General features: G+C 39.2%; 1 protein-coding gene across 6 annotated transcripts in view; it reads right to left on the bottom strand.

The window, feature by feature from the left end:
• USP24 (ubiquitin specific peptidase 24) overlaps window positions 1-20,922 on the bottom strand; it is a 150,876-nt gene that overhangs the window by 56,933 nt on the left and 73,021 nt on the right. For 5 of the 6 annotated variants that reach the window (XM_029229986.1, XM_029229988.1, XM_029229987.1 and 2 more), the window contains 15 exons: window positions 19,444-19,520; window positions 18,096-18,236; window positions 17,872-17,925; window positions 16,823-16,938; window positions 14,057-14,123; window positions 13,806-13,916; window positions 12,975-13,073; window positions 12,708-12,881; window positions 9,153-9,238; window positions 8,895-8,988; window positions 7,490-7,645; window positions 4,524-4,621; window positions 1,681-1,776; window positions 1,333-1,561; window positions 476-635 (listed from right to left, as the gene is read on the bottom strand). In XM_029229986.1, coding sequence (XP_029085819.1) covers window positions 476-635; window positions 1,333-1,561; window positions 1,681-1,776; window positions 4,524-4,621; window positions 7,490-7,645; window positions 8,895-8,988; window positions 9,153-9,238; window positions 12,708-12,881; window positions 12,975-13,073; window positions 13,806-13,916; window positions 14,057-14,123; window positions 16,823-16,938; window positions 17,872-17,925; window positions 18,096-18,236; window positions 19,444-19,520 — 1,758 coding nt within the window. The remainder of the gene's footprint in view (window positions 1-475; window positions 636-1,332; window positions 1,562-1,680; window positions 1,777-4,523; window positions 4,622-7,489; window positions 7,646-8,894; window positions 8,989-9,152; window positions 9,239-12,707; window positions 12,882-12,974; window positions 13,074-13,805; window positions 13,917-14,056; window positions 14,124-16,822; window positions 16,939-17,871; window positions 17,926-18,095; window positions 18,237-19,443; window positions 19,521-20,922) is intronic. The other variant, XM_029229991.1, reaches the window with a different exon arrangement.

Below are 20,922 nucleotides of genomic sequence, written 5' to 3'. Positions count from 1 at the left end.
CTGTATTTATAACCTTTTTTTTTTTCTCTTAGTATGACATACATAAATGAAGTATGCATATGCATACATGCACATTTGAATGTGCACAAATCTAGAGTGTTTAGCTTGATGTTCAGAAACATTTAGTTTTACCTTATGCTCAAAAACAAGAGAAGGGCTTCCCTGGTGGCGCAGTGGTTGGGAGTCCGCCTGCCGATGCAGGGGACACAGGTTCGTGCCCCGGTCCAGGGGGATCCCACGTGCCGCAGAGCGGCTGGGCCCATGAGCCGTGGCCGCTGGGCCTGCGCATCTGGAGCCTGTGCTCCGCGGCGGGAGAGGCCACAGCAGTGAGAGGCCTGCGTGCCGCAAAAAAAAAACAAACAAACAAGAGAAAACGCTTTCTCCTTTCTGTGACTCTGAGCAACCTATACAAAGATGATTCTTACAGCTACTTCCTGCCCAATATTCTAATTACTTTATCCTTTTTAATCAGTACCTGAACTGCTGAGCCTGTTTCGAATTCCAGCAGGAAACAGAGAATTACTTTCTTTAATTGGTTGGCTACTCCCAACGAGGTCAAGCCGTCCTGCAGCTGCAGCCCATGACAATCTCATGAAACAAGCCACAGTAGACGTGAAATCACTGACTTCCATTGTCTAAGGAAGTAAAGAGTGTTGTGAGAAAAGGCAGTACTTGAACACATCCCGCTGACTTCAATAACCTCCTCCCGTCTCAGTTTTGAGACTCGTTTCCTTCTAAGATTATCCACAAGATAGTCTTTTCCATGCTTCCATACTGTTCAAAGACTTTCACTACCCCTCTGCTACTTGTAATACAGAGACTCTACTCTCCATGTTCTGGCTTCAAATTACCCATCACCAATTTTGTTTTCATAGTTTCCCCTCTTCCACATTCTGCGTTTTGGCCTATGTGAACCACTGTGTGACCACCCACACAGGCTCTGGCCTTCTCTCTAACTGCTCACGCCCTCCCTTTTGCTTGAACAACTATCCCCTCTCCAAGCTAATCTCTGTATATCGAATCCCTACTATTCTTGAAGGCCTAGCTCAAATGCCACCTCCCACATAAAATCATCCGTGATAGCCACACATGAAGATAATTTATTCCACCTCCTCTCATGGCCTGTAGAATGCTTTGCCTTTGTAGTTCTCTTATAACATCTGATATCTTCTACCTGAATTACAGTTATTTCTGCACTAGTGATCTCTTTCTTACTCACCATAAGCTTCTTGAAGGCAATATTCATGTCAGTAATTTTTATATCTGCATACCACCACCGGTGCCTTCTAAATAGGAGGTACTTAATATTTCTTGAATACACAAATCACTTACTTGTATTGCAACTCGAGCAGCAGGGATGATTTCCTCAACCCTAATGGAAGACCTGTCAGACACTGACAGCTGTCGGTAGGATGACTTTTCTGGGGTACCACATAAGGACATCTGCCTGCTTGTCTGCCGGCTGACATTTCGGAATGGGCGAGAAGTAAGTGCTTCTATGCCGTCTTTGGTGAGGTCTTCCTCTAATAATGTCGGCAATGTTTGTCCCACAAGTAAAAATCTTAAAAGGAAACAAAAAGCTAGGCTTAGTCAAGGTCATTTCATACTATTTTAAAGGATGGGATTTGGAAGAAAAAGTCAAGAATTGCCTTCTGAGACTAACACAACATATTTACACACCTTGCAAGTTGTAGGCAGATGGAATAAACTCCCTGCCTTGTTTCATAGTCTACTTCTGATGGGATGGAATCCCTCTGCATGACATTTACAACCAAACTTCAAAGAAAAGAAAAAAAAAAGGCAGATATTAAAGACTTCTATTTCTTTTATAGGAAATCTTCTGTAAGTAATTTGATTGTTTATAAACGTTATCAGTTACTTAAAATTTCTACAAGATCTTTACCTATAAATGGATCATACATATTCCTATTACAATTATTTCCTATAGTACATATAAACCTCCTCGTCCATTTAGAATTAGACTCCTTCCTTAGCCAAAAAGACAACCAACACAGAGTGTCTGGGTGGTTCTCCTTCTCACTAACTGGTTTCGAGTGCACCGATCAACTGCTATCTTGGTACTAGTAGAACTGTCAATTCAAAAACATGTCCAGAATTGGTGTATTCCACAAAGCTTGTTTTTCATATCCACTACCACCTATATTGCTGCAAAAGCTTCCCAACTGTTCTTCCTGATTCTACTCTTGATGTTTCACCACCAAAATCTATTCTCAAAAGATCAACCAGAGTGATCCTTTAAAAATGGAGGTCACCATGGAACTGCTCTGCACAAAATCCTCCCATGGCTTCCTATTTCCTTCATAGTAGCTTGTAAGATCCTGCATAACCGGACCTCTGGTATCTCTGTGACGTCATGCTTCCTACCCTGCCCCCTCACTTGGCCCCAACCACACTAGACCCCTGTCGGCCTCGCAGGCACCAGGTTCGCCCACACGGGGGCTCGCACTGGATGCTCCTTCGGACAGCTTTCCCCCGTATCTCCAGGTCTTGCTCCCTCCCGTCCTTCAGATCTTTGTAAAATGTCACCCCATCAGTGAAGCTTTCCCGGATCACCCCACTGGATATGAAACCCTCTCCATCCACTCTTCCTTGTCTTATTTTTCTCTACAGCTCTTATCACCACCTGACATACACTTTTACTTCTTCGTTTATTGTCTGTCTTCTGTTCCAGACTGTCAGCTTCATGAGGACATGGATTTTTGTTTCATCTACTCACTGCTCTGTTCCCAGTGCTTAGAACAATGCAGGCACGTATGTTAACTGACATTCAAAAATAAGCCAGAAGTAAAATGCCTTAATTAGCACAGCTCTGTAACTGCCTGAGTGATCTGAAATGAGTTTTAACCTTCTAGTTCCACTTCTCTGTTTCCCACCCCCTTTATCTCCTCAAGGTCTCACCCAACTTCTCTTCCCCTGAAGGCCTCCAGACAGGAATTCCTTCAATTACCCTCTGTTCAAACGTCAAGTGGGTCTTCACTCCTTCCTCCCCCAGGGGAAATGGCATGCCTACTTCTTTCTGGAGCAAATCTCCTTCCAACTGCAGTGGAACTTAGCCCCATCGGTTGATCATCCCCCTTTCTTTTATCTTTATTCTTTTCTTTTTCATCGGCCCCTTTTAGTCAGCCTACAATGAGAGTCAAGTCTTCTACAAATTAAAATCAAAACAGAAGAGCAAACTTTTCCCTCAGTTATTCTACCCTTCAAACTCCTGTCACCTCCGTTTTCTCACTCAACATAAAGCAGAGATTTCTACTTACTGATTCTGCTTCCCATCCTTACACTTGCCACGCAACACTTGGCCAGCTGCTTATGCCCTGAGGCTTTACTTACACACTGATGTCTCCCTGAACCTCTAGTGCCATTCTCCACTTCTCTCGAGAGCATCAAGTCCAAACCATCCTCTTCACGTGACTCACAGGGACCTCGTGTGCAATCAGATTCTTGACTTTCTCACTTTCCTCCATCTGGTTCCATATTTATTTCCCATATGGGTTAAAGATTCACCATTCACTCACTCTTCCAAGCTAGAAATCACAGGCCATGTTATAAATGTTCCTACCCTGTATCTAGTCATAGAGACTTGCCTATTTCACCTTATATGTCCTTCTACCACACTGTCCCATATTTAGAAACGGTCACCTCTCCTCTGGAACAGTCATAGTTCTATAGTTCTCCCTGCCTGCAGCCTCTCCCTCCCACTTCTATCCATCTTCTCCACTGTAGCCAGAGTAACTGTTCTAGGTAACTCCTGGGTTAGAAACCTCCTGTTTTTCCATGGTCTTCAAGATAAAGCTGAAATTCCTCAATGTGACCCCTCTTTACATATTTCTCTCCTTTATCCTTTGCTCTAGCCTCACTAGGCAACTGTACTTCCCAAGACAGTCCATGATGCTTTCACTCATCCCCACCCCACCTCTGGCTTAGAGTGCCCTTTTCCCCTTATTTACCTAGGGAATGGCGACTCATCGCTCAATTCCTAGCTCAAATGTCACTTTCTGGGAAGTATTTCCTACTCTTATGATCCTAAGCAAATCTAACCATTTAACCACTGCTTTCTTCCCCACCCCACAAAGCACTTTTTATAAGCCTCTGTTTTGATACTTATAATAACTGTTTGTTATTCTTTATTAAACCATGAGGCTCTCAAGGGCAGGGATAATATCTTTGCATCCCCATCACTAATGCCTTGCACAACATAGATTACCGACAATCAGATTCACCTTATCTCAAACTGATGTGGGAATGAACAGAAACAGTAAGCCTTCTCTCCTCTACTCGAGAATTTCCCTCACTACCAGAGAGGAAAGAGACATGCTTCTGTCAGTTTTCCAAATAATCAAAAGTCATAAAATGAGTTAAAATATCCCAAAGACTAAAACAACACTCCTTATTTTAACTGTCATAATGCCTTGTAAGGATAAGCAAGGCTTGGCAGGAGAAATTAACTAAAATAACTAGATTCATTTTCTGCAATCCATATAACATACTATCGAAACTCTAACCTCAAACCTCCTGCTTTGAGGAAGTTCTCACAAAAGGATTTTGCACAGTTTCTTGCCATGTCATCGTCAGCTGTTGGCATGAGTTTGGAGCTTAGAACCTTGGAAAAAGATAAGCACAATTAATCACCCCAACACTTCCAGGTGAAATTACTCCTTTATACTAAGTAAAACAATCAGACAATTTGAGTCAGAATCTCTTTAAATGCTACTGTTCTTTTTACCCCCAGTAGTGTAAGGAGGCTGATGTTTCACAAATAAAATAATCACATTTTCCAAGTTCTATTTACTTAGCATGAAAAATCTTTCTGTTTTTAAGAGAGCTGGTGTATTCTTCTTTTTATGAAACCAGCAAATGTGAAGGTCTCAGGCTCCCAGACTTAGATAAGAGCAGGTAACATTATGTGTTACGCTGATGTGTTCTAGAAAAAGTATATAAACTAAAGTCTTACAAAACAGCCCATTTATTATAAATGCTGGATGAGTTGCCAGATAATGATTCTAACTCCTATTTACTGAGCACCTATCTACAAAGTACTAGGCATAAGGTGAGGTACTTAACATGCACTCTCTCTTAATCTCACTACGCACAGCACAGGTATTTTACACTACAGGTAAAGACTGAGACCTGAGAGGTTAAGTGACCTCCCACCCGAGGTCACATGGTTAGAATTCAAGTCCAGATGTGCCTCACTCTAATACCCATGCCCCTTTTAATGACACTGCAATACCCACCTAAAGGAAAGCTCAACTAAATATTCTGGTATAGTAGAGAATTATTTCACATAACTAATCATACTGTGGTATGAGACGACGAATCCGGCTCACATTCTAGTTTTACCACCGACTAGCTGAAAGATCTCAGATATGTAATTTTCCTTTTTTGCCTCAGGTTTCTCATACGGTAAATGAGGACAATAATTACCTTTACCAGAGGATTGTTTGTAAGTAAGATAACACAAGCTTAAGGTGCTTTAGTAGAAGCACTGGCACAAAACAATTGCCCAGTAAACAACTGCTTATTTAGTAATGATTTTAAAAAAAAATTTAAAGCTCATTGCTGCAGTTTCCCCAAGGTTTTAATCTAGATGTAATTCAAGATCCTCTCCTATTCAAAAAAATCTGCTTCTATGAACCTATTAGTTTTACGAGCTTAGATTTTTAATGTGGTACTTTTGTTTGAAGATGCTTTCTTCCTAAGCTGCCCTTTGGGAAACAGGCTCACCAGCCTCAGATCACAAGCATCACACAAGGAGAATGGGAACCCTCTGCTATCCTAACCCCTCCTGAATGTCAGCAGCCACATGCACACACTCCCCACGTTTAATGGACAATTTAGTGAAGATGGAAGGTTTCTCCAAAGGAATGGGTATTTGGAATATCCACTTTGAATTTTCCTAGTGGGCAAACATAAGTTAAAGATCGAAATGCAAGGACATTAACCTTGCAGGTAATTGTAAAAATAAGTGCTCTGGGAGTGTTAGGTTTTCTACATTTTTTATGTCAAGCAAAAGAAAACCTATCAGAGGAATTTCCAGTTAATCAGAAGTCCTAAAATTATACCGGAGAGAATTTATATAACCCTTTGGCTCTAAGATAATGCAATCTAGGTAGCCAATGACAAGCTAGACCCACTGTTGGGTCATTCTGTTTCTCTGGGTGCTCTCAAATGTGGGTGTTAAAATTTATACCTTAACTTTCTGAGACAATCATTCAAAAGCAAATGACAAATCTGGCAGTAATTGTAAGATGTCAATTTCATAAGCTTGAGTTAGCCAAAAATATCTAGGTAATTTTCTGTTTTAGAATATTGTATGTATTTTTAAACGTCTGCAAGAAATAAGGACATATTTTATTTTTAAAATATTTGCTAGATATTTTCTCCTTTTGAACCCAACAGATGTTTTCACAAGAATGATTCTTTTAAGGCAAATATGAAATGTTAACACAGCTCCACCATATAAATAAGTGAAACATAAAAATGAGTGAATGTAATTTTATACTCCAAATTAGACTGTCAGATGAAATAAAACTTGGAAAAAATGCCCAAGCAGGTACCTTCCTACCAATTATGACCTATGTTGTGATTCAAAACCTACTGAAGATAAATGGTAATTTGATGATTAAGGTTGCTTAGGCACTGATCTGGGTTCCTTAATAAATAACTGACTGGATAGAACATATTAGGGCAAAGCAAAATCATTCAGGGCTCTATTTTCTCCAGAGCTTAAGTGGCCTGAGGGTCTAGCCCCTCACCCTCCAAGAGTGGGCCACTCTCCACACTGCTTTGTTACTGCTTTCGTTTCATGACTCAGCCTATCCAGCCTCCCCTATGTCTTACTAAGATCTTGGAGCAATTATCTTGTCCTTTCAACTCTGACCCTTTAAATACCACAATGACTTGTAGACAGTAAACAGTTAGTAAATGTTTACTGAACTACATCTACTAGTTTAAAGCTACTACTGGGAAGAAGGGTAATAAAAATATTCTTTTGTTCAAATTCTTTCAATTCTTCTTTTTAACCTTGGAATAATAATGTTAATGTGACTCCCGACAAACTCCTTATAAAGCTTCATTAACGGCCACAAATTCCAAGAGCTTTTTTAAAACGTCAGCATGCATGAGGATTAGGAACTGATGTTACACAGGCTTTTGCAAAACTTCCAGAGGAAGATGATGACACATTTAATACATAGCGCTTCCTAATTATTTATTTACATGCTATTTTGCAAGTATAACAGTGCACACAGGTATAAACTGAAAAAGAAAACTGAGCATTTTCAAAGTCCAGAACAACAAAATACTTCAATTTATATTCTATTTTTTACTCTTTAAAACTTAATTTTTTTTTAACAAACCATTCAATAATAACAGAAACCTATTTACTTATTTCTGATATCTGAAAGCATGAACCTTTAGGCCAAAATGAATCTGTTAAAATGAAATAAAAAGAAATGAGGTTTCTTACTTCTAAGTTGTAGAGCACTCTGAAGGTGGACATTCCTGGAGCGAAAGATCGAAACAGACTTTCTAAAATTGAACTGGCGCTTGGCTGATGCTGCTGCTTGGAAGAGAGGGATGGAGATTTTGAAGACTGAGCACTTGTTTCAGACAGCAATGTTTTCTAAGTTTAATAGAAAGAAAAAAGGAATATACAGCTCAAAAGCACAAATTAAAGAGAAGCAGATATCACTACACACTCTAATGTTTTTTCCAACTTTAATATAATCAAATCAATGAAATTTTCTAAAACTTAACCTCAAAGCCACATCACTCTAATTATTAACAAAGCACTGAACTCCATCACACAGACAGTAAATGCTCAACAGCATTCCAATCCTACAGGAATGCTTCTGGGATTGTATTCTAAGCAACACTAGTGGGGTCATCCTAATTTGTTCCCATGTTTTTAAAATTTGTACCAGTAGGAGACTTCGCTGGTGGTCCAGTGGTTAAGACTCTGTGCTCCCAATGCAGGGGGCACGGGTTTGATCCCTGGCTGGGGAACTAAGATCCCACATACCGCAACTAAGCTTGCGTGCCGCAACTACTGAGCCCATGCGCTCTAGAGCCCTCGTGCTGCAACTAGGAAAGCCCACGTGCTGCAGTGAAGAGCCCTCGCAGCCAAAATAAAATAATTAATTAAAATAAATAAATAAAATTTGTACCACCAAACATTGATAATTAAATTATAAGATTGCAGTGTAGTAGTTCTGATAATTTTTTTAGTTAGTATGAGTAATATAGTTTTTAATTACATTAGTTCTCTTCTTCCTCAAATTAATACATAAGGTACATGTGACACGATTATGAGCTCATCTAAACTACAATCACTGAAATAACTTAGTTCTAACAGCTTTGATCTAAATGAATTTATTCTGAGAACACAAACAATATTATAGATAAAACACAATTTCATTATATATATATACACAACTCTTGAGGAACAAGATTCTAAACATTAAACGAAAGGAACTTTAAATATCAACTGTGAAAATATTAAATGATAACCCATTTATGCAAGCAACTCAAACATACGCAACAACCACATTCAGAGAGGCATCATAACAGAAGAAAAATATCTCAACTCAATCAGAACTAGAGTCTGGCCCTAGCCAAAACCGTTCACTACTCTGCACTTGGGTTTCCTAATACAAAACATGAAGGAGGTGGAAGCAGATGATACTAAAGGCTCTTCCAGTTCTAAAATCTGATATCATTATTTACAGCAAAGGTATTTTTCTAAAGAAAAAAAAGAAGTGTTATGGGAAAGATGATATCGTATGACCTTAATGTGATGTCATGCTGCATTTTCACTGAATCATGATATAAAATTTCCATGCCTGTTAAATAACTATCCAAGATACTCATACCTTTCTTCCTAAAGAATCAAGTTGATCAAGGGCTTCCTGAATGGCTGGATCAGTGGGTATCAAGAGCAGAAGCTTTCGTACTCGTAGAGTTATCCTGAAATTTTTCAAATATTAATTATTTTCACACAAACCACAGTTTTAATAACAAAGTCACTTAGTATGGGATGTGAAGTAATATACATTTCAAGTGAACATTTACTGGGTTCCCTAACTTTAATACCTTTCTCTCTTTCAAGCTTTGTAAACATTTCTATTTACCTTGGCTCCTCCAGATTGGCCAGCTGGTAAAGCATGTCAAATACATTGCACACAAGTGCCATCACCACACCAGGGAGGGATTTCTCCTGAGGGAGGAAGCAAAACATAAATGCAAATTTACAAAACAATTTCCTCCTTTTCTAATCAAAGGTACAAACAATAAAATTCCTGGTTCTTAAAGACTGGCCTGCAAAACTTGAGGGAAGCATGGTGCTTATCTGCCTCAAACAACAATGCACGGGAACACAGAGTGACGGACCACTCCCTCTCCTAGCGTGCTCATCACCTGGGCTCTCTTCTCCTACCACCTGCTGGCAAAGGGGCTAAGGCACCAAAAAGCAGGCAGTGGCAGAGAGGCAAAAGGAAGGGCAGATGTGATGAACAGAACGGAGGGTGGGCACCGTTGGAAGCTGATCATAGCTTGGCAGGAGCAAACAAGGCAGAGTGATTTAAAAGCAAATTAATTCAGAACTCTAATGGAAAACTGATGAATTCATAAAAGTGCTAACAAAAGATCAAGATGAAAAAAAGATTAATTACACGGGACTGAGTGAACTGATGAGGATGATTATAATTTTTGTGACTTTCTGTTTGAATAATAATAATAAAAAATCCCACATGGACTCAGAGGCAAAAAATATACAAAGCAATTTTCACTGCAAGGTAAAGGAGCCCTTACAGTGGAGGATTACTGGGCTGAACGTCAATATTATGACATAGTAAGAGTGTGTTTCGTGTTCGGTAATTGCAATCATTGTTGCGGTCATCCATTTACAATGCTTGGTGTCAGTTTATTTATCTCTTGTGAAAATAAAATACAGTGTGTGTGTGTGTGTGAGTTGTGGAAAAAACAAAAAACAAAAAACAGGAGTCAACCGTATTAAAAAAAAAAACACGGCTTCCCCGGTGGCGCAGTGGTTGAGAGTCCGCCTGCCGATGTAGGGGACATGGGTTCGTGCCCCGGTCCGGGAAGATCCCACATGCTGCGGAGCGGCTGGGCCCGTGAGCCACGGCCGCTGAGACTGCGTGTCCGGAGCCTGTGCTCCGCAACGGGAGAGGCCACAACAGTGAGAGGCCCGCGTAACGCAAAAACAAACAAACAAACAAAAAAACCCACAAATTCAAAGTGATATAATCAAACACACACACTCACACAACCACATAGATATATATGTAATTTAAGTTGAGAAAAAGAAGTTGGCCTCTTTTTTTTAAAGGTGAAAAAAATGGATACAACTGTATAGAAGAGATTCAGATGTGATTAAAATACTATTTTCTGGTATAAGAAATAAAAAAGCTGGATATCACTATAGAATATATTTGGGAAGGTTTTTAATAAATTCAGGATAAATATGAGATAGTTTAAAAATGTTAAACTCAAAGATGCTATGTACGTCATTTCTGTTGCTGATAAACTGTCATAATACTGCTCTGAGTATGATTTCGTTCTTAAATTCTCACTACATATAAGTATAGTTACTTTTTAAGAAACGGCACAATACTAACATTAACCCTGCAGGATTCTGTGGTATCTATAAGCAAGGCTATGCTCTCTAAGTTAAAGAGACAGCCATGCAAAGATCTTACATTTGTAATTAAATGAAAGGACTATACATAATACTATGAAAAAAATCCCTCTCTGTCATTTGAATACCTTTATTTCACACGAGGGCTGGTATCATCTTACTTTTCTAGACTATAAAAGCATAAAGAACTGAATGGTCTTGTTAGTTTTGTACCCCTGGTGCTGAGCTCACTTCCTGGCAGAGAGAAGGTACAAAAAACCCTGATTCATAAAATCATTCAACAAATACTGATTACCTATTATGTTCTAGGCACTGTTTTAGGTGCTGGAAATACAGCAGTGAGCAAAACACACAAAGGTCTGCTCTCAAGGAGCTTAAATTTCACTGGTTGGGGGGAGAGGCAAAAATAAAGTAGGGAAGGGAAATGAGATGTGCAGGAGTATCAATAGGTGGCAAGTTTAGACAGGACTGCCAAAGAAGGCTCACCAAGAAGGCAACATTTGAGTGAAGGCTGAAGGAAGTGAGAAAGAACCACATGGGTATCAGGAAAGAACATTATAAGCACAGAGAAGAGCAAGTGCACAGGGCCCACTTTGTTTGAGGACCAACATGGAGGCCAGTGCAGCTGGAGGGGTGAGAGTGAGGGTGGGTCATGGGGGAACATCTCAGTGGGGGGGATAGACCAAGTAGGCCCTGAAGGTCCCAGTAAAGGCTCTGGCTCTTACTCTGAGTGAGATGGGAGCCGCTGGAGAGTCTGAGCTGAGGAGTGGCATATAATCTGACTCTGTTTAAAAGAGATCATGGGCTGTTGGGTGCTACACAGAGAAGAGACTGAACTGGTATAGGGACAGAAGCCCTGAGACCAGTGAGAGAACTACTGAAACCCTCCAGCTGAGCGAGGATGGCTGCTTAGATTGGTGTGGAAGCTGTGGAGGCAGAGAAAAGGAGCTAGATTCTAGATGAATTTTAAAGGTAGAGTCAAGGATTTGCTGACGGATAGGGCTATGCTTTGAGAGAAAGTAGGGACCCAAGGATTTTGGCATGAGCCACTAGAAGAATGAAATAGGCATTATCTGAAATATGGCAAGACTGGGATGAAGAGGTTTGGGTTAGGGGTGAGGTGGTGGGAAAGGGGATATCAGGAGCTCAGTTTTGGATGTTAGGACTGGGATGTCTATCACACATTTAAAAGGAGATGCTGATTAACCAGCTGGTTCCATGTACCTAGACTTCAAGCTGAAGATAAGAATTGGGGTGTTATCAATATACATACAATATATAACGCTTTGAAACTGGATGAGATTCCTAAGGGAATGAGCGTAGACAGGGGAAAGGTCAAAGGACTGAGCCAGGGGACTTCTTTGTACACAGATCGGGAAGATGAAAAGGAGGCAGCAGAGGAGACCAAAGAGGGAGAACCAGAGAGGGAGGGCGGAGCCAGGGGGGTTCTGAAAGCCAAGGGGAAAAAGTATTTCAAGGGGAAGTGATCACATGGATCAACTGCTGAAATGTCAAGAAGACGAGGATTGAGAGGTGGACATGACAGATTACCTTGCAGAGTTTATTTTCGAGAGGGGTCAAGAGAGCATGGTAAAGAGAGCTCAGACAACCCTTTCAAGGAGCTTCGCTGATTTGCGAAGGAGAGAACGGGGACAGGAACTGAAGCTGAAATTGGGGTGAAAAAAGGTTTTTTAAAAGGATGGTGGAAATAGCACAGCACGTTTGAATGTTAATAGGAATGACCCAGGAGAGGAAACTCAATGAATCAATGAAGAGAGATATGTGAGAGGAGCAGCAAGCAGTGGCCAGGCAGAATCACTCAGACTCAGAAGAGTCTGTGGTTCAGAAGACTGACAAATTGTGCATCTTCCTCTCCCAACTGAATCCCAGCATTTCTCAGTGATACAGTTCTGAAGGGGCAGGACTTGTCTGAGAGAAAAGGACATAATCATGCAAATCTATATAGGCCGAAGGCAAAACTTAATGATGTTACGTTCTTGTTCTGAACTTGAATATTATCGCTCAATACCTGCTCCATGGCATATGATGAACTAAACACCCCACTGCTGCTGCTGCTGGAGCTGGTTGAGGAATCTGCAGAGCTCCCAGACGGGGTCCCACTGCCAGAAGTCTTTACTGTGAGGATTTGCTCATCAGAAAAGCCCAGCTGGTGGAGGAGCTTTTGATCTTTATTCACTGTCAGCTGTAAAAAGTGGTTTCTTAATTACTGAGAAGGAAAGGAGAGGAAAATACTGGTATCAGACTAAAGTGCCACAAAATGTTTATTTACACCTACCAGACTATCATTTGTAAATATCTGTATACTATCCACTGGAGAACACAACTGCTTGGCTATCTTCCACCGGACACTCCCTATGGTTTCATTACTGTGAGCCTGTAAAATGAAATGAAACACTGTTCTGAGTAATTCACTTATTCATCAATTTAAACAACTATTAGCGAGCATCTGTCATGTACAGGGCACTGTTCCAGAACCTGGGAACACAGCAGAGAACCCAAAGACAAGAATCCTGCCCTTGTGAGGCTTCCCTCCTGCAGTACTTAAATATTCTATTCCATACTCCATTCCCCAGCATGCATGGAATGAAATCTCAAGTCCTTCTTCCACTGGAGTGTCTTCTACTCTTCCCCTTCTCACTGTGCTCTAGTCACACCAGCCACTTTCCTTGCCACTGAATAAATCAAACAAACTCCCACCTCAGGACCTTTGTACCTGCTGCTCCCTTTGTGTGGAATGCTCTTCCCCAGAAATGGCTAACTCTGTCGCTTCATTCAAGTCTCTGTTCAAATGTGATCACCTCAGAGACCTTCCCTAACCATTCTTATCTAAAATATGTCATGTATACACATCTTATCCTGCTGTCTTCTTTTGTAACCTTTATAACACTCGTTATCACCTGGTATTATGTATTTACTTATGAGTCTGCTTATACCCTATCAGCTTCCTTTCATTTCAGGTCTTTATTCTAAATTTGCTTTCCAAGCAGCTTTTAGAATAGTCATTCATGCAGCTAAATCAACAACAGTGTTCAATCACAATCAACAGTGTTCTTAAAAAATAACATGACAATATGGAAAATGGCTTCAGAGCTTAATGTAAACCTACCTCTACAGTGAAGGTATCTTTGGTAGACTCATAAGTAACATTAAGAGTTAAAAGATGTCCATGGAATGAGGCACCATGAGGTAGAATAGTTCGGGGAACAGAGTAAAAATCCTTGAAAAAGATATAGCAAGTCAAAAGATACAGCAAGTGAGATGCACAGCGCCACTGTTAAATGTCACAAAAATACTCTCCTAACACATTGAGACTAATTATAGGATGATAAAGTTGCTTTACAAAGAAGAGAGGCTTACCTCTATAGTGATCACATAGCGTTCTGCCAGAAGCAGCAATCTCTCAATTATTACAAGTTTAGTGGATCTATGAATTAAAAAAAAAGTTTTTGAAAATACTTGAAATGAACTGCTGACTTGAGCTCAATTTCAGTCTATTTCACCAAAACCACAATCACAATTAGCCCTCTCTGGTCAAAGACTGAAATCTGCAAAGACTAAACTTCCTTTTCACTCAAGCCGGAGGTGGTTCAAGCAGGTCACAGCTGTCGCACACAGATGGAATTTGGGGCAGAAGCCTGCCCCTCCCCATGTTTCCTTTCCTGTTCTTTTCTTTCTTCGTTTTCTTTTTTTAAACAGTTGTCCCATAAATAGAGGACCTGGGTCTCCTCTGGGTCTGCAGGCTTATTTGTCTACCAATCCACCAAGAATGAACGATCAGTGAGTTTGAATCTCATAACCTTACAACTAAGATATGCCACATAATTCTGTAAACACAGAATCTAAGTTCTGAACTGCCTAAAATTTAGAAGACAAATGCAAACCATTAAGTATGCCACAAATGAGAGCTGCTGTTTGTTTTACTTAGCCTAAGAATGAGGCAGAAGAAAAGGAAGAAAAAAATTGTTCATCTGGTTTAAGTGACTAGTCTGTATAGTTAAAACATACAATGTAAGAATTTGTTATCCCAAGGGTTTTCAAAGTACTTAAGAAATCAACACACATCGAGAGACATAACAATCTCTGGAACAGAAAACACACAGCAAGGAACTGTGGCACTCTCACAGACTCTGGAAGTGAGACCTGAGATCTCTTTTGGTTAGACTTAAGCAATCTTATCATTTGACATAACAGGACTCCAACATTCAGCAGCTTGCACAGTCACATCTCCACACTTTATTGAACACTACATGTGTTAACACTAACAAATGAAAATCCAAGTGCCCTTAATTTAAATATTTACTATTCCAGGGAGTCTAAGTATTTTGTACAGGTGTATTTCTCAATTTGGAAAGTTTTCAGATTTCCTAACAGTAAGTATGCTGATTAGCAGTACTGGAAATTTGACTTTTTTTTTTTAAAAAAGAGTTGGTTAAATGCATTTAACAGAGTTCTAAATTCTTTCAGTCTATGGGTAGAAACCAGAACTTGATATTCAGATGGAACCTCTTTAGGAAATATTTAAGTGCTTAACAAGTGAATTGTTGAGTGAACTGTTTTATTTTGCCTCAATGATGAATTAAATCACAGATAGCATTGCAAACACTGTACAAATGAGAGAATAACTCCTCCTCCCGTAAGTGGAACAATTATGGTCATTGAAAAGTTCTTTTAAGACTAGTGAATGAGATAAACTACATGTACTGGTTCAAAGGCAACTCTGAAATTACATATTCTTAGTAACTCTGTTTAGGGTTTATAATGAGAATATTTAAAAACTATCATGTGGTTTTGTTCTGTAATAGTCAAATATGAAATGATTCAGAATACAAAGCAGTTAGAAAAGACAAACAAAAAGCATGCTTATTTAAAGAAGCAGCGGTTTGGAAATCCCAATCCAGTAGTTTATAAGTGCATTTCTAGTCTGGTTTGTCAGACAAATGAATCGTTAAGGACCTAGGTCATAGATATAGACTACATTTTACAAACATGTAATTAGGAATTCTTAATGAAAGTCTATTTGAGATACACTTCCAAGAATGTGGGAATGCAAAAGTCATGTTAATGTTCTTATCATGAGTTGAATCTATAATCACTTTCTGTCATTTTAAAAAGAGGTCCAAGAGGGCTGAGTTCTATTGGCTTCTTTCATATTAATAATGTATCACTACATGGTACTCAGCTCATTTTAAAAAAGAAGATAAAGAAGAATGTGAGCAAGGATATTGCCTTGACTCCTCTTCTAAAGGACGGCTTTAAAAAGAAAGGAATATCCCCAACTGTGAATAAAGAGAAATAAATACATACATACATGAACACATAAAGCGATTCCAGGAGTTGAAAAAGACTTTATGAGCACCAATCACTAGAGAGCAGCAGAGTGAGGCATAGAGAGGGAGCCCTTCTCTGATCACCTGCCAAGGTTTCCTAAGCATCACTGACTGGGGAATGCTTACCAGTAATGAAAGGCACATAAAACCCCACAAAAGTATTTTAGTTACTTCAATCTAATGTTTCTAAATACTCATCTATTCTCCTTACTATATCAAAGACCTATAACACTGAACTCAGATTTCACTGACAACATCTGAAAATACTCAACACAGCAATGTGATTAAGAGATGTCAGTTCAAAGTTTTAACACAAATATTTGGGGCTAAAGTTCTTATTAAAAATTATTTTGAAAAATGATTTTAAGTAAAACATTTTAACTATGATTATATCACAATGTACAATATTAGTCAATCATCATATTCCACTTCATCTTGCTTATGCTATTGGTGCCCTGGATTTGACTATTCAATGAGAAAAGTTATAAGAGGGCTAAGTAAATATTTCAAACTTGAAAAAAATTACTCTTCATACAATGAATATATCTTGATTCCATCATAAAGAGTAGGCTACTCGTGTTACACACAGTAAAAGTAAAATGAATCAAATAAAATACGTGATGGGGAATATATAATTTCCCAGGATATGACTGTTTGAAAAAGATATGAAATAAAATGAGGAAATGAACAATTAACTGAGATATCTCCAAAGGAAAGAAAAGATTCCAATTATTTTTTTTTAAGTTGATCTACATTTAGGGGTTGCATATTCGCGGTAACTCCTGCAATCACTTACCTGTATGGAGACTGAACTGACGTGGCTACGGTTGGCATGGCAGTTGCTGTAAGCATCTTTGTTGCTCTGGTCACAGCGTGTGTCAGAGTGGGGCCACCAAGCGCTGAACTGGCTGCCTACGAAATAGAAAATCATCTCTCTATATCAGGGTTTCTCAACCTCAGCTCTACTGACATTTTGGGCTGGAAACTTTTTTTGTTGTGGAAGACTGTCGGGGACATTGTAGGATGCTCAGTGGCATCCCTGACTTCTATTCACCACTCACCTACCACTAGGTGCCAGTAGGACCCCTCTAGTTGTGACAACCAAAACGGTCTTCAGACATTGCGAAATGTCCCCTGGGAGGTAAAATAGCCTCCAATTGAGAACTACCATTCTACATGTGTTAATACTTACATGGCACCTCATTTAGGGATACCTGAATACTTTAAATGTTTTTATGATGGCGTATTTGGATGGAAGTCACAACTTAGGAACTCCTTCCTGTACAGATTCATCACCAGCACATATTCATCATCAGAAAGTTTAACTTATTGAGATAGTATTATACTGCAGGCTTCTAGTGGACAAAGACACCCAACACTACCCACTACTGAGTGTGCTGCTATGGCCTTTAATAGCATTTATGATATAAACAAAGTGACACAGGGGGAAGGATGGGAAAAGAAGCAAGTGCTTGTATAAAATTTCTGGACAGAAAAAGGAGAAAAAGAATCTATCAGAAATGTGGAAAGTACAGTAGACCTATTTTCTGAAGACAGTTTCTATACCCCCAAAAGGGGGTGGGGGTGGGGTGGGTGGGTGGAGCAGGGAAAAGGGATGGGGAGGGAGAAGGAAGGATTTCCTGTAAAATACACTTCTACATTGTGGGCATTAGGGCAAATGCCTGTTCCCTATGTCCACAATACGGTATTGCTAGCAAATTCTTCCAGTAGGGTCCAGCTACAAATATCAACATTATACACGATCTCAAAACACAACATTATAAAAGGAAAAAAAAACCCAAAGCATTTATTTCAAAAACAGGTTAAATAAAATTTGCTACTCACTTCTAATCTTGTGTAGCAATCAGCAATGAATTTCTTATGTAATGATACAGAGTCCTAAAAGTAAGAGGTATATGGAAATTAAAGTTAGTCTAGCATTTAGTTGTAATCATTATTAAGGATAAAATGTCAAAATAAAGAAGCCCGACTTTCAGGCATGCCAACTTAGCAATTAAAAATATATTACTTTCTGCTTTTTTGTGTACCTTCTTTCCTTAAATACCCACCTTCTTTAACCGAGGATTTAGATTAATGTAACTGTAGTTTATGATTAACTGAATAGCTTCATTAGCAATTTCTTCATCAGGTGATTCCATGGCTATTTTCCAAATGAAATCCATTCCTATCAATTCCAGCTTTTCTACATACTGTTCAAAAGAAAGAAAAGTATACAGCACACCAAGGTCACAAAATTACAGTTCTTTTCTGCTACACTGTAACTCCACACCTCTTCAAGTTCAAAATGAATTAAGGCTGCAAAAACCAAGCTACATATGAGAACATCATTATACTGATATGGAACTTTAAAACAAGAAACGACCAACAACAGAAACACTGGACAACTTCCATGGAACTAAGACAGATATGGAGATTTTTCTCCAGACATTCCTAAACCTAAGCTAGAACTCTACACAGATGGGCTACTAAAGCAGAAACAAAACAGGAATAATATGGTATGGGCACCCTCTTCACGAGCTTTTCTTCAAAGGAAAGAGAGTCAGGTTAGAGGTAGTTACTAATCCTTGGGGCTCAATCTGGTCTTCTCAAAGCTCAGTTAGAAATGGCAGGATCCAGGCCTTATAAGATCTTGTTAAAATTCTTACCACCTAGGAAGTCAGGTCATGAATGAAACAGACTTGGAAAAAGAGTTATTTTTTTGCCTTTCTTTTTCAAGGTGCTCACGTAAATATAAACATAAGCTGTATACATTCTACAGGTCCTCATTTTCCTGCTTCCTTGTCTGTTAAAACTTTCCCCCTAGGGCTTCCCTGGGGGCACAGTGGTTGAGCGTCCGCCTGCCGATGCAGGGGACATGGGTTTGTGCCCCGGTCCGGGAAGATCCCACATGTTGCGGAGAGGCTGGGCCCGTGAGCCATGGCCGCTGAGCCTGTGCGTCCGGAGCCTGTGCTCCGCAACGGGAGAGGCCACAACAGTGAGAGGCCCGCGTACCGAAAATATATATATGTATATTTCCCCCCAAATCCTTGCCCCTGCGATCCCAGAATTGAAGATTTTGGTACTTCTTCAGGTACATGTGAATTGCTAGATCTGAGAGGTTGGAAGCTTGGCTGGAACTATCCCTACTCCACGTTCACCCAGCCACAGGAGGTCGCTGGCTGCCCCAGATCAGCAAGAAGCAAAGAGGGGTCTGAGAAGTCACCTGTTCGAGAAACGCAGCCTCCTCACACTCTAAGAGAAGCGCCCTCGTCCATGCAGAAGCCCGCAGTCAACGAGGCGCCCATTCTTTTTAAAAAAACCTCATGTTTTCTCTCAATTATAACACATGTGTTTTGCTGAATGTAAAGTTTTACTAGATTTTCCAAATTTTCTACATTTGAAAACAACGTTACTTACCAACTGAGCTCCTTGTCTTTTCAATCGATGATCACAGAGATTCACATTTTCAAAAAAAGTCTTAAATAAGTTAAAACCTGAAATTATAGAATGTCAGATAAATTCATGCACTCTAGGTACCACAGATAATCAATGAAAAGACAAAGTATATCAAGAGCTAAAACTATAAAACTCTTAGGACAAAACATAGGCACAAATCTCCAAGACCTTGAATTAGGCAATAGTCTCTTAGATATGGTATCAAAAGCACAAGCAACAACAATGACAAAAAAATAAATAAACTTCAGGAAAACTGAAAGCTTTTGTGCTTCTAAGGACTACCAAGAAAGTGAAAAGCCAACCCACAGGACAAAATACTTGTAAATCGCATATCTGATAAGGAGTGAATATGCAGAATATATAAACAACATTTACAACTCAAAAATAAAAGGGCAAATAACCCAATTTAAAAATGAGAAAAAGATTTTTATAGACATTTCTCCAAAGATGATATATAAATGACCAATAAGCCCATGAATGGATGCTCATCATCCTTAGTCATCAGGGAAATGTAAATCAAGCCACGAGATACCATGTCACAACCACTAGAATGGCTAAAATAAAAAAGACAGTTTATAATTATTAGAGAAGATGTGAAGAAATCAGACCCTCATATACTGCTGGTGTGATTATAAAATGCTGCAGCCACTTTGCAAAACAGATTGGCAGTTCCTCAAATGTTAATGATATGATACAGCAATTTCACTCCTAGGAATATAAAAACTTGTACATGAATGTTTACAGCAGCATTATTGGTAATAACCAAAACTGGTGAGAACCCAAATGACCATCAACTGATGAATGGATAAACAAAATGTGTTATGGCCATACAATGAAATATTACTCAGCCATAAAATGGAAAGAAGTTCTGGTATGTGTTAAAGCCTGGGTGAACCCTGAAAACATTATGTCTCAGCGTGATAAAAGAAGCCAAATATTCATACAAAAGGTGACATATTATATGGTTCCATTTATATAAAACGTCCAGATTAGAATAATCTATAAGGACAGAAAGTAGATGAGAGGTCGGGGAAAGGGGAGAATGGATAGTGACTGTTCCATGGTTTCTTTCTGGGGTAATGAAAATATCCTGAGATTAAAAACGGTGAAGGTTGAACAGCTTTTGTGAATATACGAAAAGCACTTATTGCACACCTTAAAAAAGTAAATTTTATAGCATGTAAAATACATATCAATAAAAAAAACTCAATTAAAAGAAACAACTGAAAAGAGGATTTCTATACTTTGACAAATCTTCACCTTAAATGAATCCTTTTTGTACTAAGTAATTTCATGAAAAGACAGCTTGACAATTAGCCTATATAATTTAAAAATACCATTCATGTAAAAAGAAATCTATCTGTGTATATAAACATATGTATATATAGATGTGTCTTTATGTGCATAAGGCAAAGTCCAGAAGGATATCCCAAAATGGTT

The sequence above is a fragment of the Monodon monoceros genome, unplaced genomic scaffold, assembly GCF_005190385.1.
Source record: "Monodon monoceros isolate NGI ecotype Baffin Bay Population unplaced genomic scaffold, NGI_Narwhal_1 Super_Scaffold_18, whole genome shotgun sequence".
NCBI classification, from domain to species: domain Eukaryota; kingdom Metazoa; phylum Chordata; class Mammalia; order Artiodactyla; family Monodontidae; genus Monodon; species Monodon monoceros.
The sequence above is the reverse complement of the archived record's forward strand: the minus strand, read 5'-3'. Positions and strand labels throughout refer to the sequence as shown.